Below are 26,127 nucleotides of genomic sequence, written 5' to 3'. Positions count from 1 at the left end.
ACTTTCAGTTGTTATTACTGTATTATGGATGCCCAGTGGTACTATAGCAGTTGCATGCAGTTTGACTGAAATATCTGATGGAATTAGACACTGTGTTTGGGCTGCAATGAACTAATGGCACCTGGTTTGCTGCGGCGAAACAATTGTAAATAAATCATAAATCTAGCCAGTGCAGTATTAATGAGTTATTTATGGATTGTACTTTTCTAGGAGTAATTGTGTTTTGAATAAAACTCTACGAACACATCTGTGCTGCTTCATTAAGCTATTATAAATACTTAAAACTAAACGGGCATTCACTTTTCTGAAAGAGAGATTAGACCGCAACTTGGTAGAGTCAAAGTTGGAAATGTTGGCTGCCTGTAGTAAAACACTGGGAACGGGAGCAGTCCAAAAGAAGCTTTGCTAATGGTTTAGTACTGCAGCTTTACTGATCATCTACTACTAGTCTTTGGTCCCTGTCAACTAGTCCCCCTCTGATCCCAGACATAAAGTTTTGTGTACGACAAGTAAGAAAATACTGGTGCTCAAAAGGCTTAGTTAGTATCCCTCACTTATAAGCACGAAAGATCCCATATCTATCGATATCTAGCGAGTGATAAACTTGGCTTTTTTTCGAGAAAGAGAGGAGTCTTAAATTTGGAGCTGATTTTCAGGTTTTTCACCGAAATTTATTTTTTAGTGTTTAACTTTTAAATCGTATATAAAAAATTTATTTATAAATTATTATTTATTTTGAAATATGCCATTTGATTTTTTTCAAAAAAACCAAGGATCACCCATAGCTGGTGATCTGCCCTTTTCTTTCATAAGAATTGAATTTACAACAATCTGATGATCCAGTGGCCGCTATCCCTCTCTGCAAGCTAGGGATCCTTACTGGTAGTGACAAATGGGCAAATTAAGCCCACGATGTGCCGTGGATATACGGATCCACAGAAATACGTCTCCTGGGCCAGAATACGCACCGCCGCCCTAGCGGTGGATGGTTCTCTTCCCGACCGACTGCGCTAGGTTAAAACGCTAAGATCACAGACAGGTGGGCCCGCGCGCACGAATCTCGACGTAAATGGCGTGGTAATCCCGACCGCTCGCTGGAATCCCCAAATCCAATGGGTGCGGGGTGGGTTTGTGTTTTGGGTGTTGTTACCCACAAAACAAGCTAACCTCTTCGCCCCCTCGGTCCGGTGCGGTCACCGCCGCTAACCATTCCGCACCCTAGAGTGGCAGATCTGGACCGCCCACGTGTCCCTTATCTGGGGCGTGCGGCCCAGATCCGCGTCGCGGGCCGCGTGGCGGCACCGCCCGGTGTGTGTGGGGGGCAGCGACGCGAGGGCGAGGCGATGCCTTCTCTTCGATTTTGTTAAAGCCGTTCCCTTGTCACGCCTCGCCTCTCTTCTCTTCTCCTCTCTTCGTCTCCGCCTCGCCCTTCGCCTCCTTCCCCTCCATCCCCACCCTAGGAGACGATTAGCTCCCTCCCCGCGCTCGCCTCTTCCACCCGCTGCCTCGCGCCGCGCCGTCTTCGGGGTCTCCTTCACCGGGCGGCGGCAGATCCGGCGACGGGCAGATCCGGCGGCGGCGGCGGCGGCTGTTTACGAGGGATCGGCGGCGGCGCCGACCGGGAGGCTGGTCGGCAGGAGCTCCTGTCGGGGCTTCGTTTGGTTGGCGCACGGGGGGACGGGGAGGTGGGAGAGGGGAGTCAGTGTATGGGGGGATGAAGCGCGCCAGGGACGACGCGCTCATGGGCTCGCAACTCAAGCGCCCCAACGTCGGTCGATCCGATCCGTGAGTAGCTTCCTCCTCGCCGGGCCTCCTTGCTCCTTAGGTTCCTCGGCGCCGTCGCCTTCGAGGCGTTCGTGTCTGTGGCTTTGTTTTTTTTTTGTGTATTTTTTTTCAAAAAAATTGTTCAGTTCGGTTTCCTGAGTCCGCGAGAGAGTGAAAATATTTCCACCTGCGGGAGGAATTCGAGTTTCCTTGGGTGCATACGTCTTCTTCACCGTCAAAATTTGTGCCCGCTCGTTCTAATTTCATTTCTAAGTCTACGTCGCAAAAAACGGTGTTTTTTTCAGGGTGCGATTTTTTCCTTACTGTTTCGTGTTTTGATCTAACTGTTTGCCCTCTTCTCGTGGTGCAGGACCCCGCAGCCGCAGCACATGCCTCTTGGGGGGTCGGCCTCGGCTGCAGCGCCGCCACCTCAGGCGGCCGCTGCTCCGCCTGCTCAGCCGCCCACTGCTGCTGCAGCGGCTGGCCAGAAGCTCACAACGAACGATGCGCTCGTCTACCTCAAGGCCGTCAAGGATAAGTTCCAGGACAAGAGGGAGAAATACGAGGAGTTCCTCGAGGTCATGCGCGATTTCAAGAGTGAGAGGTTTGTCTACGCTGCTAGTCTCCCAATCGGGATCCCTTCCGATTGACATATTTTCACTTGACCGGAATATTAGACTTCTCTACCTTATGATTGTCTTGTGGTGCAATTTGGGTGCAGAATTGATACCAATGGAGTCATTATCCGTGTGAAGACACTGTTCAACGGGTACCCTGAGCTGATCCTTGGGTTCAATACCTTCTTGCCCAAGGGTTATGCAATCAAACTGCAGGAGGAGAAGAAGCCTGTTGATTTCGTGGAAGCCATTAATTTCGTAAACAAGATAAAGGTATAAATACATATACATATGTTATCTGAAGTGTTTCCCATCATGTAACCGCCGTGCTGTGTAGCGATTTATGGCATTTATTTCTTCTTTTCTACAGAATCGGTTCCAGCATGATGAACATGTCTATAAGGCATTCTTAGACATCCTCAACATGTACCGCAAGGACAATAAATCCATCCAAGATGTTTACCATGAGGTTCCTATCCCCTCTACGTTTTTTTTTTTTGGAATTTCATGGTATATGATGCCTCCGTTATGAGTAGTGAGTTAGCTTGCCTTTTGCCAGGTTGCTGTATTGTTTGCAGACCACAAAGATTTACTCGAAGAGTTCCAGCACTTTTTGCCTGATACCTCCGTGCCTCCACAAGCAGTGGTCTCTTCAAGGGTTCCTTTACTTAGGCGCGATGGGCCCTCTTCGATGGCACCTGGTAGTAGGAACCTTCACAACGAAAAGGTATAAACAATCTACAATTTTATAACCTTCATTTACTTTTATGTGGTGAGTTGTATAGTGAAGCACTGTAATTAACCATAGTTCCCTAGTTGGTAGAAAATATTATATTGCATTATAGGGAACAAGCCACGTTTGCTGGGCTTTTGAGGAAGCCATTAGCAAATTATGCTGCAAGAATCAAGTGCTGCAAATGCTAGGAGAAACAGAAGGAAACATGAACGCTCCTTGCTTCCAAACATGTAATAGGGAAATAATGGAGTACCTGGCTAGGGATTCTCATTAACAGGATGTGCCAAATAGGTTAAAAGATGCCATATATTAATTTTGACATGTTACTAATGAATAATCTTCCTTCAATAACTAAACATTTAACTTCAAAGCATTTGAATGTTTTACTCTGGAGTTAGAATGAGGCCAACATAAAACTGTTACATTTTATTTAGGCAAGTACCCTTCTTTGCTAAGAGGCATCGGTTAATATAACGTAAAGTTAACTGATTGGTTATCTCACCTTTTTTATTCAGAGGGAAAGGCCTCATCCATCACATCCTGAACGTGACTTAAGTGTTGATCGTCCTGATCTGGACCATGATCGCCAGCGAAGACGCCTTGAGAAGGAAAAAGAACGTAAGGCAGACAGGGATAGGCGCGATTATGAAAGAGACGATAAGGATGGTGAACATGACAGCAAAGATCTTGATATAGGACGTAAGCGCAAGCCTTTTCCAAGGAAGATGGAGGACCCTACTAATGCTGATGCACACCATGGAGTGTCTCTGGAAAATCATGGAATACTTGGTGCATCTGCTTCATCATATGATAATAAAGATGCACTTAAGAGTAAGTCTCTTAGAATACTAAATTGATGTTTTTTCTGGTCGTTGCAGTATATTTCCTTATCTAATTTACTATTTTTATTCTGTCTTTCGAATGCAACTTAGGTACTGCATTATGTAAGAACATATGTCTGTTTCTTAACTCAATTGCAGCATATATCTGGAGAGTTGTGCTGACTTTCCATGTCTCAGTTACTTAAATCTACATGTTTTTTTTCGCACCATCAGGTGTATACACTCAGGAGTTCCATTTCTGCGAAAAAGTGAAGGAGAAGCTGGAGCATGATGCTTACCAGGAGTTTTTGAAATGCCTTCACATATACAGCCAGGAAATTATTACTAGGAGTGAATTGAAGAACTTGGTGGGTTTCTTATAGATTAATGCTATTTCGGCATTTAAATGACCTATGCCTTTCTTATCTATGTGGGTTTTACTTGATGTGTGATCATGAACATCGTCACTGCTGTACAGGTGAATGATATTCTTCAGCAGCATCCAGATCTTATGGATGGGTTTAATGAATTCTTAGAGCACTGTGAGAATATAGGTAGGTCACATTTTTAATATTTATCCATGATCATCTTACAAGATTTCTTCTAGATTTCATGGTTTCGTCTCTGAGACATTCTTTCCCTCTCCCTGCAGATGGTTTTCTGGCTGGTGTCTTCAATAAAAGTATGTAATGATTGCTTTCAATTTTCTATCTCATTCTTTCTCCTTTTAGAATCTCATGTCAATACTAATATATTGATGAAGGGCAAACTGGACGAATTGTTAAAACTGAGGATAAAGAAAGAGACAAAGAGCGAGAGAGGGAGGATAGGGACAGAGAGCGGGACAAGGAAAGAGAAAAGGAACAACGGGAAAGAATTGAGAAGGGATCATCATATAAGGAAGTTGCTAGTCAGAAACCTGTGTTCTCTAGCAAAGAAAAGTATAACATATACAAACCTGTATCAGAGCTTGATCTTTCAAACTGTCAGCGGTGCACTCCAAGCTACCGACTTCTACCTAAACATGTAAGCTAATTTAGCTCTTGTTCTTGGTTGTTGCTGTTATTGTGTTTTGTTTTAACATATGGTTTAATCTTGTTTCCAGTACCCAATGCCTCCCGCAGGAAATAAGACTGATCTTGGAGCTTCAGTGCTTAACGATCACTGGGTATCAGTGACATCAGGAAGTGAAGATTATTCTTTTAAGCACATGAGAAAGAATCAATACGAAGAGAGTTTATTTAGATGTGAAGATGACAGGTGCTGATTTATGTTTTGTAGTAAAAATAGCATGAACTTGCTTGTACATATTTATTGCACATATAATATAGCCCCTCTGATGGGAGTATGCATTTACTTTATCGCTTCAATAAGCACTTTAAAACCTACTATCAATGTTTGATGCTATGCTGTGGCTAATTTTGATATCCTCACCTGAGTACTGCAGTAGTGGAATTATACTTGTATTTAGTTACTGCACAATCCAAGGATTCAGGATGACAACTGGGATCCTTGAGTCTTTAGGAGAGTTGTGGTTATAATTTTTTTTGCTATCCTGCTTGTATGCATTTATAAGTTAGTCAATATGTTTTTTTTTTTTGCATTGTCTTGAGTCAGGTACAGCATACACAGTAGTAACTAATGGTGTTGTTGATTTGGTTGTCCAGTCAATTTGTATTGTACAATACGATGCCTTTTGGGTTTCTTGACTTGTGGTTGTGGTCCATCTAGATGGAATATGGGTGAGAAGACACTTCTCCATTACCTGATAGGAAATGAAAGTTAACTAAACGAAACTTTATGAGTAGACTGTAATTTTCCTGATTGGTCAAAACATGTGTGGCCCCTATAAGATGTATTTCATGCACCACTTATGTTCTTGGACATACTTTTCTAATGTGCAATTCTTGCATGTTCCCTTCACATTTGCTTAAGGAAAGTTCAGTGAGATGATCTTTGCTGAATGCTTGTTAGGAATTATTAAGCAAATTTGGTTGGAAAAAATAATTAAACATGAACTAGTCACATAAGAACTTTGCTGTTTTGTCAGTCATTGATTTCTGGAAATATTTTGGTAGTTCACTCACTTGATGCTTACATGTAACCAGAAACCAAGATTTCCTGCACTGTGCTCAAGTTTAATTGGGACCTTCACTATAGCTGTGCTCGACCAATGCATGCATGCCAGCTTGATAGATGTTTTTCCATTTCTGTAAGCTTGGAAACTTGCATTGAGCATCTTGAGTTGCAGGCACGATGCATGTGGAAGAGAAATTTACATCTCTTTAGATATATTTCTTAAACGATGCCAGGCTCTTTAGAATATAGTAACAATGTTATGGTGTAACCAGCATGCCTATTACTACCTCCATCCCAAAATGTAAGCATTTCTAGGTTGTTTAGCAGGAATTAAGGTTGAGAAGAAAAGACTATGATACCTCTTAATAAATGAGGAATGGATGTGGGTGGGAGGGTAAGTGGGGGTAAAATGGGAATAATTTTGAATGAGAAGTGATAGATGAGACAAGTAGTGCTGTGAATAGTGCTAGAAATGCTTATATTTTGGTACAAATTCATATTCCAGAAATGCTTACATTTTGGAACAAAGAGAATAATTAACTATCCTATGCAATTACTGTTTATGTTGGGTCATCTCGTGATGCTGATTACAAAGTGGTCTCTTTTTTTCTTTCCAGATTTGAGTTGGACATGCTATTGGAATCAGTTAATGCAGCAACCAAGCGTGTTGAAGAGTTGATAGAAAAGATGCAAGACAACTCCCTAAAACCAGATAGCCCAATTCGCATTGACGAGCATTTAACTCGTACGCATATTCCTTGTTTAATTTGCATTATATTTGGTAATGCGTGAAACGGATATTGCCTGACTGTCCTTATGGTTATTATTTATAACTATCTTGCAGCGTTGAATCTGAGGTGCATTGAACGGTTATATGGTGACCATGGTCTGGATGTGATGGATGTCCTTCGAAAGAATGCGAGTGTTGCCCTACCCGTCATATTAACTAGGCTTAAACAGAAGCAGGAAGAATGGTCAAGGTGCCGATCAGATTTCAACAAGGTTTGGGCGGAGATCTATGCCAAAAATTATCACAAGTCCCTTGACCACCGCAGTTTCTATTTCAAACAGCAAGATACAAAGAACCTGAGCACAAAATGTACGTGCAGTTTTTGTTGCTTGTAATTTTTTGTCCTGTTAGTTCCCCAGCCTTTCCTGGTTGTAGACTCTTTCTGATCATGTTCTTCCTTCTATAGCTCTATTGATTGAGATCAAAGAAATTAATGAGAAGAAAAGAAAGGAAGATGATGTGCTCCTTGCTATTGCTGCTGGAAATAGACGTCCAATAGTTCCCAATATGTCGTTCGACTACGTAGATTCAAACATACATGAAGATATGTATAAGATCATCAAGTACTCCTGTGGTGAAGTCTGCGGTTCCTCAGACCAACTGGACAAAGTGATGAGAATGTGGACAACTTTTCTGGAGCCAATTTTGGGTGTACAGCCTCGAACACATGGTGCCGAGGATGCAGATGCAGTCAAATCCAAGAGTCGAACCACAAAGTCTGGTCTTGCAATTGTTGGTGAAATCAATGCTACTGCATCAGGGGCTGTTGCCAAGCAAGGCCATGATGAAAGCGTTCCACAGGAACAAACACCATCAACTCCAGCTAGATTGGTGAATGGTGTAGCAACAGATACTCAAAATGGTTTCCATGATGCTGATCGAACTGCTCGTAGGGCTGAGGAACCATCAAATACTGCCATAAATGGAAGAGCACAAGGTGCTTCCCCTGGAACTAATGAAATACCTGCTGTTAATGCCCAAAACATGTCTACTGAGAGATCTGCAGAGAACATTCCTGTTGCTAGGACTGAACAGCATGGCAATACTAAGGCAAATCTGGAGCCGACATCGGGTATGCTTTTCTATTCCTTGCAGCCTCTTCTGGTTTGTTTTTGCCAATTCTTATGGTTTGTCTTGCATGCTAGGTGTGAATGCTTCAAGAAGTTCTCATGCTGGGAACGATGCAGCTGCTGAAGCTCGGGCAGGAAATGAAACATTACCATCTGTAGAGGTATAATTTGACTTTCCATATCCCTTGCCATTTATGGTCATTCCCGCTTAGAAGATAATTTTTTTTTTCATTTTATTAGTGGAGGTTTTTGGTGTGGGTTGGTTGCTTTATTCTCTTTTTGTTTGTTGCAACACTGATGTTGTCATATGGAATTGTTTAGCTTGTGTTGAATCCTGTTCTTGTAAAATGAAACTGTCATTCATTTTATCTGCAAAGATGGATGCAACAGAATTACGGAGATCATAATTCTCTTTTCCTCTTTTTTGCAGGGCGGAGAAACCGGGAGGTCAGGATCAACTTTAAATGGCGGAGGAACAAGTGAGGGTAACAAAGGGCGCCTATTTAATGAAGCTTCTGCATCCCACAATACCCAAAAAGTTGAAAGAGAAGAGGGTGAATTATCTCCTAATGGAGATTTTGAAGAGGACAATTTTGTGCCTTTTGAAGATGGGGCTGTAGATGGAGTACCTAAAACAAAGGAAGGTTCCACAAGCAGGCCATTCCAGGGTAGGCCTGGAGAAGCTCAACCATCTTGTGTTGAAGCAGCTGGTGAGAATGATGCTGATGCTGATGACGAGGGTGAGGAAAGCGCACAAAGGTCTACTGAGGACAGTGAAAATGCCTCCGAGGCTGGTGAAGATGCATCAGGAAGTGAATCCGGTGATGGTGAGGAGTGTTCTCGTGAAGATCACGATGAGGAAGAGGAAGATATGGATCATGATGATCATGATGCCAAGGCTGAAAGTGAGGGCGAGGCAGAAGGAACAACTGAGACACATGAGGTGGAAGGAGTATCACTGCCACTATCGGAACGCTTTCTATACTCCGTAAAACCACTTGCCAAGCATGTGCCCACTGCTTTACATGACCGAGATGAAAAGCCCTCGCGTATATTTTATGGGAATGATTCATTTTATGTACTGTTTAGGCTGCATCAGGTGAGCTTCCAGAAATCTTGATCTTTGTGTCTTTGCGTGTGCCCTTGTTTGCTAACGTAGTTTTAATTGCAGATCTTGTATGAAAGATTACTTTCAGCTAAGACAAACTCATCTAGTGCTGAAAAGAAATGGAGAACTTCTAAGGATACAAACCCACCTGACCTATATGCAAAGTAATGCTGCTTTCCTGTATTGCTCAATTACTTGTACCACATCTTACCCATAAATATGATGAGTAATCAATCTGTCGATTTTGATGAAGGTTTATAACTGCACTTTACAACTTGCTTGATGGTTCTTCGGACAATACCAAGTTTGAGGATGATTGCCGTTCTATTATTGGGACTCAGTCCTATGTTCTGTTTACTTTGGATAAACTGATATATAAAGTTGTGAAGCAGGTATGTCGCTGTCTGTTGTCCTATAATGCCATTTTGGGTTGAATGCAAGATTCATTGTTTGAACTATCTGGTTCCAGCTTCAAGCTATTGCCACAGATGAAATGGACAACAAGCTTCTCCAGCTTTATTTATATGAAAAGTCAAGATCCCCTGGGAGGTTCTTTGATCTGGTCTATCATGAAAATGCCCGCGTTCTCCTCCATGAAGAGAGCATATACCGGTTTGAATGTGTAAGTTTCATTCTGCTCTGAGGATATACTTGAGTTCCTTCATGTGCTTGTGCTTTCCCTCTTGTATGTTTATAAAACAATGCTAGTGTTTCTTATGTGTTCAAAAGAATAGGTTCTCACTTGTACTATGGACGGTGTTGATACTTGGTAGTGAATTCTTGTGCTATAAAAATATAGATGACTAAATGTTTTTTTGTTTTGCAAATTGCAGTGCTCAAATCCTACAAAGTTGTCTATTCAGCTGATGGAATATGGTCATGAAAAGCCTGAAGTAACTGCGGTATCAATTGATCCCAATTTCTCATCATATCTTTTTAATGAGTATCTGTCAAGTATGTCAGGCAGCAAATTGTCTGAGGGTGTCTTCCTTGAAAGGTATTTTCTCCCCATAATACGGAAAAGAATCCTAATTTCCTGTCTCCGGTATTCATGATCTCAAATTGTTCTCCCAGAAATAAACGGAAGCATTCAAATAACGACGAGCCTTCAGATTCATTGAAGGCCATGGATGGTGTCAAAGTCGCTAATGGCCTTGAATGCAAGATATCCTGCAAGACTTCTAAGGTTGGTATCTTTTTGTGGCAGGTATTTTCAAGTGCATCCAGTTTTACAGGAACATCAATCGTATATGATGATATGCAGGTCTCATATGTCCTTGACACTGAAGATTTTTTGTTTCGATTAAGAAAGAGGAGGAGACTTTCACCTGTTGGAAATGTACCTGAGAAGTTGCAGGTTTCAAAAACATATGCTGCAAAAGTGCAGCGCTTCCATAGATTTCTGTCCAAACCTTAGCGTGATCGGCAAAAGAAAAATGGTAATTACGCTAGGTAGGTTCCAACCCATGCGTTATTTGATCTTCGTATACGACCTTTTTAGCTTAAAGTGTCGAATTGTGTTGTACTGTTGTTGTTGGTATGACCGGACACTGAATACCATTTTTGCTGCATTTCAGTCCTAGTATCTAAATCAGGAGATGCTGCTGCTGCTGGGGATCGCGACTGTTTTGCTTCAACAACAGTGAGTGGAGGATTGATTGACCCTCGATCGATCACTGCCCTTTGGAATAACTGCTTGCTGGGAGGAGGATGATATTACTAGATATTGTTATAGGGTAAATACAGGAAGGAAAGTAATGAAAAGCGAAGCATGTGTGAGAACCGCAGTCAGCTCCGGTGTGCCGAAAGATGTGTACATATGTATTAGCAGAATTAATGTTGTTTGTTCAGTCAGGCTCAGGTTTACCCATATTAATTGTTTACTGGTCTCTCTCTTTCGGTCGTAGGAGGATGATACTCTATTAACTAAATCACCAAATCATTTGTTGCTGCTGGTATAGGTCTCTGTTTTTTGACCCACCATGTTTTTGATTGAAGATATGTAGCCTTCTTTAAATCTAACGTTGTCATGAACAGTTATGTAATCGGTCGATGCTTAATTTCGGTATTTAGACAGACAGACTTGTAATACATACAGTAATAATTTTGTTTTTTTAATAGCTGATCCGGTAAATGCATGTCTACTGCTTCCTCGGTCCCAAAAAATCTCTACTTTTCATCTATTACACACCTACCAATATAAAAGCTAAAAGAAAAAATACCATTCACTTTATCAAATCAAATACAACTACTCTACTTTATTTATTTTCTATGTATTTATTCATTACATTTTTAAACTTCAATGCAATGATTAGTCTAAAATGAACTTATCTGGGACAAACTAAGTTTATCTTTTCGCTTATTCCATAGGTAACAAAAAATAATTTGTAAATAGATTTTTATATACGTGTCCTTAGCGAGTTAAAAGCTGAGACTGAAAACAAACTGTGATAAAAAATCTCAAAATTAGCTCTAGATTTAATGGTAAAATTTAAATTTTGGCTTATAAGCATAAAATAAGATAAGAGCGTAGAATGGTTAAAAATAATGTTATTTTGAGATGGAGATATTAATGTCCTCGACTTGAGGCTAAGCAAACAAGGATACTATAAGACCTACTAGTTTGTGATAATTGTAGGACTACTCAGCGACTATAAACATCTATCATGTAATAATATATGTTACTATAGATGAAAATGTACAAGGTGTACGTGTACAGTATATGCCATCTATCTTGCGTCACATGGTGCAGTCCAGCCAATTCAGGTCACACGTGTATTTATTTTAATAAATTGTAATATTTGAAAGAAAAATAAGAGATGAAATCTTATAGATTCTGTACCGTCCGATCCATACCACGACTCGTGCTTGAGCACCTTCTCCAAACTCTGGCGGCTCAAGCACATTCTAGGGTGGTCATCCTTTTGCTGGTTGAGAAAAAAAGAAACAATATACTTATAAACAAAAAGTAATTTATAAATAAAACTTTTATTTGTGTGTTTTTATCAATATAAAAGCGAAAGTAAAAAATAAACAACTCAAAATCAACTTTAGATTTAATATTAAAATTTCAAATTTTGATTATGGCAGGGCAAAGTAGAATAGGGAAATTAATAGGTGGATTCAACAGTAAGGATAGGATGTAACGAAGAGATGAAGAGATGGATAACATTGATAGATCTGGTGGCTATGAGATAGAAAAAATACTGATACATCTAGTGACTATGAGGTACAGAAGACGGTAGCGCGGGGCATAAAAGGTGACAAAGAACAACATACTAGCTAGTGTAGGTAATGAGCAAGAATAAAGAGAACAAGAGGTAGAGAATCTGATAAGTACCGCTACTGGAGATAGGAGACATGACGATGACACATGTGCATGGAAGATGACGAAGCCCACTGCATAAGCGTTGATGGTGGACGAGGAAGCCACCTAGGGAAAGAGGAGAGGGCGGCGATGAAGGAGTTGTCGGCAAGCCTCGCCAACATCAAGAACAACACTTGTGAGGCGGATGTGCGGCGGCGCGTTGTGTGTGGGAGTGGGACGAGAGAGCGGTGGCAGTGACGGCGATAACTAGGCCTAGCCATCTAGGGTTGGCTGAATATATAAGAGAACAGTGGATGCAATCTGATCCTATGGATCTTGATCCGATGGTCTAAAATTGTACGATCGTAGATGTGGAGTCCATTTTGTATGCATGTTATATATAGCAATTTGTTTTTTAGAATGTTTATCCATGATTTAATTTAGGAATGCAGTGCGGTCATATATATAAACAAAAGGCAGACGAGAATGTGTAGTAAATCGATCGGTGAACTCTTGCATTAATTCCATCATGACAGCATGGATCGAAAGTAACAAGAACAGTCATCAAAACTAACGACAAAGCAACACTAGTGAGTAACTAGATGATTTTCCGGTGAATACGAGATGCTCAGCTGTGATGATCGATGGGCGACCCAAAACGAAAAGAGAAGAAGAGAAGGGGTGAATTCAACCAATCAAGAAGCTAAGGGTATAAGGGACCCTTCCTTCCGTCCTAGCCTTATACGTTTAATTGATGGTATTTGTTGAGTCGATCAGTTCGTCTACATCGTCGAGTACCTATAAAGTCAAACAAGAATGGAAAAAATTAAGTATGAAGAATTAATTAGTATGTGAAATTGAAGGCTTAAAGCAGCTCAACAAAACAATTTAAATCAAAATATAAGAATGACGTACCGCCATATCAGAATATAAAGCGAGTAATTAAGCAAGTAGAGTACTCTGACAGATCATACTATTAGATAGGTAGTTGTAGTCAATAGGTAGCTATGGATCAACGCCATCGCGGTGGCGGTGGCAGAAGGAGAAGATCAAGTAGAGTAGATGTCGACTTGTGCGCCTTGAGCTCACCCACCGTCGCTCACATCAAGCGACTTGTAGGTCACCCAGACCTCGCCGTCGACGATCACGCCCACCCTCTCCACCTCCTGGGACTAAGCAGTGGTACCACTCGATATCTCTAGACCGATACGTCTAAGGTTCTAGACACGATGTTACTTGAGCAGGCTTTGGACGAAACCCAAGTCTTTCGTCCAAGGGTTTCTCCTTCGTCCTATCAATTCCTGCTCTCCCTGCTTCATGCTTTTCATCGTCCTGCTCCCTCACTATTCTTTAGATTTACGTTATTAACTTTTTTTGCATATTTATATTACATATATTTATAAGTTAAATAAAAACATATTTAGTAAGAAATTTAATTACAACAAAATAATTAAAACTATTTTTAAATAAGATAAATAATGATATAACGTACTTCCTCCGTCTTCGTTTACTTGTCACTGTTGACCATTACTATTTCAACTTTGACTATTGATAAAAATTAAACGATCAATTGATTGCTAGTGAAAATTGTACTGTTGTATATTTATACGTCATACATCATAAATATAACATATTTTTTGATACACACAATTTTTTTCAAAAAAGACGAATGGTCAAAACTCTTAAATGAATAGTAACTAGTGTCAGTTATTTGAAACCGGAGGCAGTATATGTAAAATAAAAAGGAGAAGGAAAGAGAGATACGGACTTTCTATCACGTGTTAGATACCCCAGCTTTCTTTTTCACCCGCATCTTTTGATTTGGAGTTGCTTATTATAACATAAAATTTAAATTTTTAATATTAAGCTTGGACTTGATTTTAAGTTTTTTCTAAAGTTTATTTTCTAGCTTTTGATTTTAGATCATTATGAACACGTATATAAAATTATTTTTCCTATGCGTCGTAATGAACATTTTTTCAAAACTAAACAAGTGCTAGCTAATTACTCTTAAATAGCAATAATCCAACAAATCTAACAAGAACCCTCTAAAATTAAGTGCACCTTCACTACCATATTCTCAATTTGCGTGGACGATGATCTCATTTCAAAGAAGAGATACACATCAACTTTCTTCTTAATAAAAATCTTAATAAAAAAGTCAAACGGTATATTTATATAAAAAAATAATTTATAAATAAAATTTTTATACACTATTTTTAGTGATCTAAAAGTATGAGAAGTAAACTTTGGTTAAAAAAGCCTCAAAATCAAATTTAAGAATAAAAATTTAAATTTTAGTTTATAAACGTAAGAAAACGAAAAAGATGGTAACGTACGTTCTAAAGCAGAAAAAGAACCGTGCCATGTCAGATAACTCGCGGTTTGTGATATGCTTAACAGCAGGTTTCTTCTCGTATAGCATCTTTTCTTTACAAGATCAAACAGCTGAGAGCAAATGGGACCAGATAATGTTGTTACCACAATACAATATATATAATTATATATCCATTCACTACAGGTAACTAGGATCATACGGATAATAACATATATATATGGAGTAGATGGTTGGAGCCAAAAAATCACAAGGTACTGGCATACGTATCATGTATGTCATCTGCTACTGCTAGCTAGCCATCCTGTGAGCGCGACAGCAGCACTACAAAGACCACTTTTGGCCTATCACCTGTACAACTAATCTGCACATTTCTCGTGCAGAAAACCAGCAAAAACAAAACAGTAATTAGTGCTGGATGCTCCTTCCTCTCGTATGTCAAACTATATTCTCTCCTTTGTCGTAGTATACTAGCTATCTAACAGTGGTGGTGATAGTATTTGGCAACATAGCTGACGACTAGTGAAATCTAATGCGCTTCCTGGGCGTGTCATGAACTTGTGTCTTTTCACCATACATCCTCAGTTGTAGGTTCTCAAAGGCTTCTGACACCGCTTCAACCTGCACCCAATATTTCATTTAACATTAATCACTCAGCTGCTAGCTAGCAATCCATGGTAAAAGCAGCTCTGCCTGCATGTTTTGTCACTCACCAACTCGGGCTTCTTCGCATACACCCTGACAATCCTGTCCTGATTGTAGGCAGGTAGCAAGTGGCTGACCCGCTCATCTGTGATGGGGAACTTCTCATCGCATCCAAAATCCTGTTGTAACAAGATTTTCTGCTTTAGGCTCACACGAAAATTATGACATTCCAATTACCAATGCAAGTATAATTACCTTGAAGAACTTGATGCTGGGGGATAGTAGATTTGCAGACCAACAAAACTAACTGGTCAGAATTCTGATATGTCGTCCAAAGTAAATACGAGTCTCTAAAAGTGGGTTCATAAATAAAAAACCTTTCAAGTGGATTATCTTTTCCACGGGTCAAATCAATCTTAACATTGCTAACAGCAACATCTTCTTCCTTCAGCAGCACCTTGGAAGATTTCTGAAGATAGGTAACATCATAAACACGCATCTCTTCAGGAAAAGGTCAGATCGTAGATCCCAACTTAAAAAATTATCAAAGTAGGCACGAACCTGTGAACAAACTATGTCTTGTGCAGTTATATTCTTGAAGTGCTCCAGCTTGTCCTTTGGAACAGAATATTGATTGCAGAACTGCAAGTCGAAAGAAAATTAAGTTGTTTATACTACCACAAGAAGAATATTTAGCTGAACAAGTACAATAGATATCAGACACAAATTTCAGCCACAGTAACTCTGATAAGCATGTAAATTGACAAGATAAAATAACATAGCAAATTCTTGACTGAGAACGGTACTACCTTATAGAGCTCTCTTCGGCGAATACGTTGAATGATCCCTTTTGCTTTGTCCAGTTCATTGTTGGGAGCAGTTTCAATGCTTTTAATGATTGTGTCATCTAACTGAAATTTTCAGAGAGGTTGAAGTAAGAGGGGTACTAAAAAGACAACTACATACATAATAAAAATTGCAATAATACCAAACCTTCCAAAAGTCTGTTGGATCTTGTGCATGCAAAGCTATTCCCAAGTATTCATTAGCCTCAACAAGCGCATCCACAAGCATCAGTTCAACAGCCTAAGGTACATAATCATATATGAGAAGGCAATGCACAGGAGAGTGCGGTTGTTTGGTGCGCAGAAGTTGCCAGCATAACTGCCATTATGCAGCTTAAGGACGTAACATCCAGGACCAGAAATGAGGTCTCTGTAGCAGAATCATTATTAAGGACAAATAGAAAACAACATGAAATGTACATCGCTTCACTTTATCTAGATAACAGACTTCTGACAGTCAACTGCTACTGTTTACAGGAGTCCCAGCAAGAGTAGTCCACATTGATTTAGAAGCGGTACAATTCTGTCAAAGCTTTACTTATTTATTTTTCTTCTTTGTTTTATGATGTAAGCATCATACTTTCTTGATGTAAATAAGACAGTGCTTGCTGGAATTAAAAAGGGAATCGTATAATTATCCTTACCTTGACTTTTGCATGTGTATAGACAGTGCGGTGAAGATCAGCACGTGTGGTAAACAACTTGTGGATGCTCAAATCTATAGTTCAAAATGAAACGTTAACAAATCAAGTCTCATGTAAAAAAAGGACAAGTAGCAGAAAACAGATGAAGACATTAATGTAACAATACACCTACAATCTTTGGCAGGGTAGCATATTTCATCCCCCATCACTCGCATGCCTTGCAAAAGCCTGCAGTGTAAGGAGGTAAGAAACACAAAAGTATGATAGTAACTTTCCAGAGGGTCTCTCCTATTTATTGTTTCCTCAGTCATGTCTTATTTTCCTATCAAGTCCCTCTAATACATCAGACAACACTAGGGTAATTCTCGTATTTCTACTCTAAAATTTAACACATTGGTTTGGTCAAAAATAATTTAACACATTGATAACAACAGGTACCTCCAGTACTGGAAATTACAACCCAGACCACATGCTCTGCAATCACGGCCAATGTAGTCAAACCTGCATGGTTACTCTAGCTTATGGCATATAATAATGATTGAGAAACAAATGTAGCCACAGAAAATATCAGAAGAGGAAAATTTGAAGGGACGCACTTGTCAACATCGATACCATTCCGACCATTTGCAACAATGTCATAAAGAAAATGCTTCTCATTTGCGCTCTGTGTAAAAGCAAGTTTCATTGCATCCAATATTAATCAATCTATTTTCAAATGACAGATAATTAAGGCAGGAATGCAGACTAAGGTACATACTTTTGTTGTGCCAAACATAGAACTGGCAACGATCATTTCCTGCAAAAGGAAAAAAGAGTCAAGATGTAGGGTTTGTATTTTGGCAACTTCTAACAGAATGGATGTTAAAGTGAACACTGAACATTGACGAGTCAAAAAAGTGGAAAGGTCAAACTCCTGGGTTTTCAATCATTAAATACAAGGAAGTTCTGTGATCCCTTCTTTTTAATGACATGGAGATGGCTTAATTTGATAGCAATCAGTAAGTGCAACAGAACTGAATGGAAAATGTGGGTTACCTTAACAATTTTGAGATGATCAGCTTCAATATCTATGTTGTGTTTGTCAACAATGCTGTCCAGCAACAGTGCAGACATATGTTCATGGGACCTGACCAGACAAATTGGAACAGTTTAATTGGGAAACCAACTGCAGTCTCAGATGTTTAAACAGTCTAACGTGCACATGGAAATGAAGATAAGTGAGGAAATGATCACCCTATGTCAACACATCCACATAGATACACACTAAACGTGCCTGTCTAAGTGTCTATAGTTTGGACACGAAGAAAATAGAAGGTGCAATGCTAGTATAATAATCATAGGCCAACAGTATTGTAATCCAACCATAACATAAATATGAATATTCTTTGAACTTTGAATCTTCTCATGCTAGGGACATGAAACTATATATAAAACAAAATAACATGTGTGAAAATAAAATCACCAGGTTGATCCAGGAACAACACGAGGAAGAAACTCATGTTCAAACAAATGACTGAAGGGGCCATGTCCAATGTCATGCAAGAGGCCTGAACATAATAACACAAGGATCATCAATATGGAAAACTTGGTGGAGTTATGGTTGAGTAAACAGACCTGCAAGTTTTACAGTTTGCACATCAACACAATCAACGCCAAGCTCTTCTCCCTGTCAAAAGAAAACTAAACTTGAGTTTCATCCAAAAATAATTAAACTGCTACTTGGCATCAACAGTAAGAACCTGGTACATTTGAAGATTGTTCATAGCCTCCCCAGCTAGCCAATAAACTCCTAATGAATGCTCAAAACGTGTGTGGACGGCTCCTGGGTAGACTAGATATGTAAGGCCTGAGAGGTACACAGAGCATGTTACAGAAACATCAGTAATGAACTATACTGTAAATTCCAAATAAGTAGATTCATAACATAATGACTCACTCACAGTTATGTCGTTTTGACAACTAAACATTCAAGTATCCATAATAGAAAGTGCTGTTGCAGAAACAACAGCACAGTAAACAAATTTTAGTTGCAACACATTTCAATCATTGGATAATTCAATGAGTAAAACATAAGGCCATATAAGGCTACCATTAATTTTGCATGAGTCCGATTGGACAAATAAAACTATCCTCGATGGTAAAAAGGATGTGTGGGAAGAGGTACTGCACAAACTGAATTGCAGCACAATCAGCATAACTCATGCCAGCCAAGAATCAAATATGCAATGGTAGGAAAAAGGAATAACACAAGGAGAAAACAGAAATCAAAAGGAAAAATCAACTTTCATTCTGATAATGTGGGAGATCTGGACTGAAAGTAACAGGCAAGTTTTCAGGAAGGAAGAACTGAGATCAGAAAGACTAATCAGCAACATAATGGACGAAATCAAACTGTGGAGCATGTGTGGAGCATAAGACCTAGTGAGATTATTGCCATGAGGGCAAACTAGCTTTGTTTCTGTTTTCGTTTCTATCTTTCTGTGCTGTAACTTGCACTTGTACATACTCTGTTTCCTCCCTCCCTTAATATAAACACCTGCTTTTGCTAGTTTCGGTTCAAAAAAAGGATGTGTGGTTAACAGTAAATTTGAAAAAAAAAAAAACTCCAGCACAAAAAAAAAAAAAAACTCCGGCAGATAGAGTAAAGGGGACAAAACATTGTCTGTACAAGACCCCATTGTGTAACCTTTAGTTCTTCTAATTCCCAAGAGTAACATATTACAATTATAAGATTTGGAATATATTTTGATTTTTGTTTAATCTAGATTGAACACAGAAAGTTGAAAATAGTTTCTGAAATGATGACAAAGTGACTCACCAAGCTGTTTTAGATCCCGCAACCTGAATGACACAATGCAATCAAATGTAATCATAATCAAGCCATGAAGAAGTTGAACAAACAAATGATCAATGATAATTTGGGATAATCAAAGTTACCTCTGGAATTCCTCAGTATCCACAAACTCACGAGCCAACTGCACGAGAGAAAGGATTGTTGTTACAAGGAAGGAATAGCTGAAGCAACAGAAGATGGTTAAAACTTCAATGGATCAATGGCCAAGTTAAAAGATAAGTCTTTATGTCAGTGCATCCAAAAGGAACGAACAAAACTGAGAACTAACTAACTGTTCCCAACAGACTAAGCATTCACAGGTCAGTGATTCAGCATACCATTACTCCAAACCTTGAATGTACAAATGGCTAAACTTAATTATAGGATAAACAACCTGAACAAGAGACAACAGAATTGGAGAGCACAGCAAATGAGTAAACATTTGCGCTCGCAGCAGATGCAGACAAAATAGGCCAAAAGCAGGAAATCAACAATTGACAGAAAGTACAATACATTGAGGCCCAACAGAATCATCAAAAGGTCCATCATTGCTCATGCCATCACATTCTATTACACTAGTATGCAGACAGCAACTGTTGAAATTCAGGACCCAGTAATACAACGTGCAAATCATTATATGGAGGAAATTAAATAGGGATTAAATTAAAAAGGGAGAGAGAGAGATAGAGGATCATCCAGCTCAGCAAAACAGGCGTTATTCGCATCGGTTGTTGTTCTGCCACAATAACAGTAGCAGTAACGTGCCCAAATATAGATAACTGAAAACGCTACTACGCAATTTTTTTTTCAGTTAGCCTCTTCAGTGCTAAGAACGATCCTTAAACAATTAAGACCCCGTTAATTGAATGCAGTCATATCTAAAAAGAGACCAAGCGTCAACGTGATAAACAACAAGCGGTTGAAAGTAAACTAGTGTAGTAAATTAATGCCCCCATGACACCACATGTCGCTATGAAGGTGGACGTAAAAATACTCTTAGTGAGCAAAGTCTAAGAAGGAAGGAACATAAACAGCAATTGGTCCTCCATTAATCAAGAAAAAAAGTATTAAAAAAGTGTACACGCGTCTCTCCAAGTAAAAACTAAGGTTGACGCGCGACCAACAACCACCACACCGCATGAAGCGAAGCGAAGCAAGGAGGGAAGGAGGGAATAAACCTGAAGGGAAGCAAAGGAAAGCGCAGGCACATGCAAAGGCGAGTAGAAGCACATGAAGTAGGCGGAAATACACGTGGTTCGTGGTTGGGGATGTGGAATCGACGGAGACCAGGAGGAGAATCGAAATCGCGGCATCCATCGAAGCATGGCCGAGAAAATCATCAACCAACCAAACAAGCAGGAAGGGAAACGTCGTGGTCGTCGTCATCAGCCAAGCAGGCGTAACCGATCGAAAAGGGAAACAGTAACAACAATCCGAAGCGAGGCGAACGAGCATTCCATCCAGCGAGGGAGAGGGAGAGGGAGAGGGAGAGGGGATACGAACCGGGTCGAGGGAGATGTTGCCGTGGAGGTTGTCGAAGACCTGCTTGGTGGAGCAGCGGTCGAAGCAGCCGTAGGGGTGCTTGGTCGGGGGGAGCGGCGTGACGAGCGCCATGGCCGGGTCCTCCTCCGGGGCAGCGCCGCAGTACTCGCCCATCTCCTCCTCTTCCCAGAATCGCGCGCGCCAGAGAGAGATGGAGAGAGAGATTACGGTGGGGGCGGCGGGTACTAGTACTAGTACTAGTAGCAGTGGGGTTGCAAGGGGATTGGAATGGGAAGACGAGGCGAGGCGAGGCGAGTTCCAGGAGAACAAGGGATTATTCCTCCTGGATTTACAAGAGGAGAGTAATTGCTCTAGGTCCAGCACATTTTAATTGCGACTCGGATGTTGTTTTGCGATTAACTAGTAGTAAGTTCGGCGAGCTACGCTTGATTATAGTAACGCCGTACTAGTAGTAGAATAGAAAACAAACACCATCGCTACCACTGCTGCCTCACCCTCAGAATATAAGCATTTCAAAATTAACTATAAATTGAAGAAAAAAAACTTATCACGTCTTTTAATAATAAGAATGAATAAGCATAGAAGGACATATGGGAGATAAAGTAGAAAATGTCTTAAAGTTGAATAGATAGGACTAGAAATACTTATATGACAACGTTCAAATGTTATATTTGCTTACATTTTGGGAAGGAGTGAGAACTTTGTACTTGCTCCTTGCTCCTTTAGTAGTGGAGTGGAGTAATCCTAAAATATAATTATTTATAGGATTCAAATTTTGTACGTAATAAAATTATTTCTATACTATTTTTTTTGTGATTTTAATCATCTCACTCATCGGATACTTATAAAGAAGAGAATATGATCAATTTAAAATTCAAAAAATAACTAACTAAGAAAAAAGTCTTTTAATACATCGTTAATCTATGCTATCTGACCTATAAACAAGATCGGCTGTGGTTTGACTGGTTTCATTCCATTCCACTTGACGGTTGCTTTTCCTCTGTCTGTCTTGCTTGGCTTCACCGTCTCTGTTACATCTGTCAGCCGGTCCCACATGGAGGTGAGAGAGAGGCCCACGTGTAATGTACTATCCTACTGTCCACACAGCCAAGTAGGCCACAGGTGTATTTTTCCCTATGGGCCATAATTGGGCCCCGATGCTTTCATTCGGCCCACCATGGTCATGACCCTCACTCCAATTCTGGCTGCGATGAGAAAGAGATAACAGTAATCTCGGCGATGATCTTTTGTGCTCGCCGGAGAATAAACAGCGCAAAGCCGTCCTTCGCTGAATTTTCTCTGTGCAGTGCGGTTGTTACTGAATTCTGTATCAGTCAGATTAGTCGAATTCTATATCAGTCACATTAGTCGAATTCATCTTATTGAAAAGGTACTTGCATCTCATCTATACAAGGTACTCTTTTTGTTCATATGAACTGTTACTTACATGATGTGGCTTCCGTAGTGCCTGTTTTTCTTAAACAAAAAAATGAAACACCCATGTTCACCATATGCTAGTAATTTGCCCTGTTCTAATGCCAGTGATTGTTCAGAAAGTGTATATGTGCAAGTCACTCCTTTTCCTTAGTAACCTCCAAAATTAATTAGCAGCGTAAAAATGATTCTAAATACAAGCAACCAAAATTAGTCTGCCAGATCAGTCGCCACAAATGGTTTTTCAGTACTCAAGATTTTATTTGGTATCTCCTCAAGCTGGGAATTTTGCTTGCATGAAGAAGAGTTTTCTGATTTCTGATAAGTACTCTGTAATATAGTTTTGCTTACATTTGTGAGTCTGTGTGGAAGTGGCCGGATTTCAAGTTTCAGACCAACCATTTCTGAATAGCTGTACTGCAAATGCAGCAGCAATCCTCCTGTCCTGTCCTCTCCAAATTACTAGTAGTAAATGGTAACCTCTGTTTCATATTGTAAGTCGTTATAGCCTTATCTATATTCATTTATTGATAAATGTATATACTTTATATATGTGTCTAGATTTATTAGGATCTAGATGAATCTAGACAATGCTAGAAAAACTTACATTACGAAATGGAGGAAGTAGATAGCTATTCTTCCCATTATACTAGCAGGTATACAAGAGTACCAGACATACACAATTTTGCACAGAACCACATCAAGCAACAGTCTATTCAACAGATAAAACATAATTTTCAAACTTGAGTATGCTAGGCATTCATAAGCGTGTAAGTTTCTGTGACAGCCAGGCAAGGTTAAACTAGCCAAGCAGATGGTTATCCCCATCGTACAGTTTTGCACATGAACAGATGAACTATCAAGACAAAAAACAAGTGAAAATGAATAATAATGAATGGTACATGTACTCAAACTTGAGTATGCAGGTGTTTGTGGCTGATTGACTACTGTCAATTTATGTCACAGGCAGGAGGAGGAGGTCACCTGGAGCAGCCTATTTATCAATCATCTCTATCCTGGAAGTGATGGAACTTCCTTTCCTTCATCTACAGATTCTACAGATCACCTTCTCTCAATGCCCACTAAAACAAGCAAAATAATTAAGTTGTACAACTCAAATTAGCTACAACTACCAGTAGGATTTAAGGGTTCTTGGCCTTAATCCTAAGCTTCCTGGCAATGCCAGCCGCTCTCGGGTGACCGGCCTTCCTGCTGCTGCTGCTGCTGCCGTCACCGCTCTGCTCCATCTCCACCCAGTTGATCACCCGCAGTATCAGAGACTGCGGGCAGCAGCAGCTGCTCTGCTTCCGCCCATCCGCCGTCGCCGACGCCTTGCTCTTCTTCTTCAGGCCAGTCTCCAGCGCGGCCTCCACGAAGTCCATGAACCAGCTCCCGGCCTCGCTCTGCATCTGCTTCGCGAGCCTCAACGACGACCCCAAAGCACCCGTGGCTGCACTGCCACCGGAAGATCGCTTCTCGTCGCCGCCGCCGCCGCCGTCTTCTCCGATCTTGTCCAGGACAAGGCACTTCCTGCTGGCGTTGGAGCTCCGGTTCTTGGTGCCGCCGCCGTCGTCCAACGTGCCGGGCGCGAACGACACCGACTTGGACACGCCCAGGGCGCCTCTCCTCTTGGACAACGATGACCTGTTCTGGGCAATCTCCTGCAGCACCGGCGGCTCATCGGCTGCCACCGCTCCGGCCATCGAGGTGGCCGCGTGGATCGCCTCGATGTCTGTCACGGCCTGCACGGCCTCCTGGTGGAAGCTGAGGAAGCTTTCGAAGCAGGTGGCCGGCGCGTCCGGCCTCGCCGTCTTGCTCAATTCAGCGAACATCCTGTGCCAACCAACCAACCAACCAACAGAGGATCGATCACTCACTGACAAGTGGAGTAGCAAACAACAAGGAAAAGCAAAGCAAAGGAGCTTACTTGTAGATCCTAACTACGTTCTCCGTAGCGGAGGCGTTGCGCAGCGCTTCGAGTGCCGCCTTCTGAGCTTGCTCCCTCTGCTCCATGGCTTCCTGTACCAAGGAATGGATGAGATCAAGAACCCAATCAGAGGACCAGGGGAATTGAATTCAGCATTCAGGGCTTGCCTTGCCCAGAAGATTGAGCTTCCCCGGCACTGGCACGCGAGTGCTCGTCGACGGCCTCTTCTTGGACGACGTCGCCGAGCTGCAGAGCTCATCATCCGAAGAGGGTGAGGAGGGTTCTTCCTCCTTGGGCGGTCTTCGGCTCATCACCCGTGGAGCTGTGTAGCAGCTCGCTGAGCTCTTCTCCTGCACGGCAGCGACCCGACTTCTTATGAGAATCGCTGAAGGAATTGCTCGATTTATGAAAGAAATTGAATCGTGGTCTTGTGTGTACGGTTGGGAATGGGCTCTTGGGGATCTTGGGGTGGTCGTGCGGCCTATCGGCGACGAAGCTCTTGCTCCTGGTCATCCTGGGCAAGACGCTGCTGCTCTTCCTGACGGAGGCGGTGGCGGTGCTCCTGGCCGGCGAGGGTGCGGCCTTGACGGGCGTCCTGTTGTCGTCGAAGTTGAGCGTGGTGGGCCTGATGAGCTTGGGGGAGGCGAGGATGGCGGCGTGGTTCTCGGGGCCCCAGGAGCCCCTCCGGGGCGCGGCCGGCTTGGCCTTGGAGGCCGGGTCGGGCGTGCCGACGACGAGCGGGTGGCGGCCGGGGAGTGGCCTGGCGCCGACGAGGACGGGGACGGGGGAGCCCGGGTCGAGGCGGTCGAGGTGGAGGAACTGGCCGAGCTGGAGCTTGTTGCTGAGGACGAGGTCGGCCTGGGCGAGCGGGAGGGTGGCGTAGATGGAGTGGGAGGAGTCGGAGAGCTTGACGTAGAAGTTGCCGTGGCGCGGGAGGAGGTCCTTGTCGTCGAGGTCGGCGGGGACGATGTCGGTGACCTGGAGCAGGGCGGTGCGGTGCTCCCCGACGGGCTTGGCGGCGCCGGTCTTCATGCCGTCGAGCAGCTTGAGGAGGACACCGGCGGAGAGCGTGGTCATGGCGGCGGCGGCGGCGGCGGAGAGATCTCAGCTGAGCCTGAGCTGCGGACGAATCAATCAATCGATGCTGAGAGAGAGAGAGAGATTGAGGCGACGGCCTCTTGTGCCTCTGCGTTTCGGAACGTTACGCTCCCCCAACGGTCGACTCGCCCCGCCGCGCCGCTCCTCTTTTTTTTTTTTTGTTCTTGGGCCGCAACGAGGATTTGGGCCACATCATCATGTAGATTAAGACGAGAAGAGATCTATTGGGCCAGGAAGCTACAGAAGATCGAGTGTGGGCCGCAATTAAAGGAGAGCGGCCCACCTGACCCGACCCACACTGGAATACGTTTTCTGAATTTGCAGTGGTAAAGATGAAGCCGCTGTCGCCAAATGGTGGCAGGTCATTGTCAGCTTCATTTCCATTCAATCTGCCACACACGTTTAAATACATACTTAAAACCACATTTGACGCGCATGCATCAATCATTGCATCTTTTCTACTAGTAGTCATTTTGTCCCCAAACATCACTCTCAAGTATAACCAAGTTGGATAAGTAACCAAAAGTTTATGGCCAAGCACAATAGTAGTCACTATTCGACTACGTTTCTT

At 41.8% G+C, this 26,127-nt stretch overlaps 3 protein-coding genes across 3 annotated transcripts; 1 reads left to right on the top strand and 2 right to left on the bottom strand.

Annotated features, from left to right (window-relative positions):
- Positions 1–1,437: 1,437 nt before the first annotated feature.
- Positions 1,438–11,157, top strand: LOC102717302 (paired amphipathic helix protein Sin3-like 4). Its single transcript, XM_006645372.3, has 23 exons — positions 1,438–1,785; positions 2,135–2,368; positions 2,486–2,654; positions 2,752–2,850; positions 2,941–3,108; positions 3,633–3,948; positions 4,173–4,306; positions 4,417–4,492; positions 4,591–4,620; positions 4,702–4,964; positions 5,044–5,198; positions 6,635–6,762; positions 6,862–7,116; positions 7,214–7,879; positions 7,953–8,038; positions 8,308–8,976; positions 9,049–9,149; positions 9,239–9,377; positions 9,455–9,607; positions 9,819–9,982; positions 10,060–10,171; positions 10,250–10,437; positions 10,563–11,157. Exons 1-22 carry the CDS (start codon positions 1,715–1,717, stop codon positions 10,400–10,402), a joined length of 4,341 nt encoding a protein of 1,446 aa, XP_006645435.1. The 5' UTR covers positions 1,438–1,714; the 3' UTR covers positions 10,403–10,437; positions 10,563–11,157.
- A 3,612-nt stretch (positions 11,158–14,769) lies between these two features.
- LOC102709495 (deoxynucleoside triphosphate triphosphohydrolase SAMHD1 homolog) lies at positions 14,770–22,153 on the bottom strand. The gene is made up of 20 exons (XM_040524749.1): positions 22,033–22,153; positions 21,098–21,447; positions 19,699–19,736; positions 19,580–19,602; positions 18,501–18,607; positions 18,376–18,427; positions 18,224–18,308; positions 17,797–17,887; positions 17,519–17,557; positions 17,358–17,425; positions 17,200–17,262; positions 16,934–16,989; positions 16,762–16,835; positions 16,266–16,358; positions 16,082–16,183; positions 15,834–15,914; positions 15,650–15,741; positions 15,528–15,543; positions 15,341–15,451; positions 14,770–15,248 (listed from the first exon to the last, which is right to left on the bottom strand). The coding sequence occupies exons 1-20, from the start codon at positions 22,151–22,153 to the stop codon at positions 15,147–15,149; spliced, it is 1,764 nt and encodes a 587-aa protein (XP_040380683.1). The 3' UTR covers positions 14,770–15,146.
- A 1,136-nt stretch (positions 22,154–23,289) lies between these two features.
- LOC102717025 lies at positions 23,290–25,582 on the bottom strand. The gene is made up of 4 exons (XM_040529006.1): positions 24,897–25,582; positions 24,626–24,808; positions 24,459–24,550; positions 23,290–24,364 (listed from the first exon to the last, which is right to left on the bottom strand). The coding sequence occupies exons 1-4, from the start codon at positions 25,533–25,535 to the stop codon at positions 23,674–23,676; spliced, it is 1,605 nt and encodes a 534-aa protein (XP_040384940.1). The 5' UTR covers positions 25,536–25,582; the 3' UTR covers positions 23,290–23,673.
- Positions 25,583–26,127: the final 545 nt, after the last annotated feature.

This window comes from Oryza brachyantha, chromosome 1 (genome assembly GCF_000231095.2).
Source record: "Oryza brachyantha chromosome 1, ObraRS2, whole genome shotgun sequence".
NCBI lineage: Eukaryota > Viridiplantae > Streptophyta > Magnoliopsida > Poales > Poaceae > Oryza > Oryza brachyantha.
This window is presented reverse-complemented; position numbering and strand designations above follow the sequence as displayed.

What these genes read in the sequence shown, in the direction of transcription:
- LOC102717302 (XM_006645372.3), top strand. Translation starts at nt 1,715, where the DNA reads ATGAAGCGCGCCAGGGACGACGCGCTCATGGGCTCGCAACTCAAGCGC. An exon ending in AAAGAACCTGAGCACAAAAT is followed by an intron (nt 7,117 to 7,213) that starts GTACGTGCAGTT and finishes TTCCTTCTATAG; the next exon opens with CTCTATTGATTGAGATCAAA. An exon ending in TACTGTTTAGGCTGCATCAG is followed by an intron (nt 8,977 to 9,048) that starts GTGAGCTTCCAG and finishes TTTTAATTGCAG; the next exon opens with ATCTTGTATGAAAGATTACT.
- LOC102709495 (XM_040524749.1), bottom strand. Translation starts at nt 22,153, where the DNA reads ATGTGGGACCGGCTGACAGATGTAACAGAGACGGTGAAGCCAAGCAAG. An exon ending in ATCATCTCAAAATTGTTAAG is followed by an intron (nt 17,558 to 17,796) that starts GTAACCCACATT and finishes TTCCTTTTGCAG; the next exon opens with GAAATGATCGTTGCCAGTTC. An exon ending in TGTAATTTCCAGTACTGGAG is followed by an intron (nt 16,990 to 17,199) that starts GTACCTGTTGTT and finishes CTTACACTGCAG; the next exon opens with GCTTTTGCAAGGCATGCGAG.
- LOC102717025 (XM_040529006.1), bottom strand. Translation starts at nt 25,535, where the DNA reads ATGACCACGCTCTCCGCCGGTGTCCTCCTCAAGCTGCTCGACGGCATG. An exon ending in CCAAGAGCCCATTCCCAACC is followed by an intron (nt 24,809 to 24,896) that starts GTACACACAAGA and finishes GCTGCCGTGCAG; the next exon opens with GAGAAGAGCTCAGCGAGCTG. An exon ending in AACGTAGTTAGGATCTACAA is followed by an intron (nt 24,365 to 24,458) that starts GTAAGCTCCTTT and finishes TGGTTGGCACAG; the next exon opens with GATGTTCGCTGAATTGAGCA.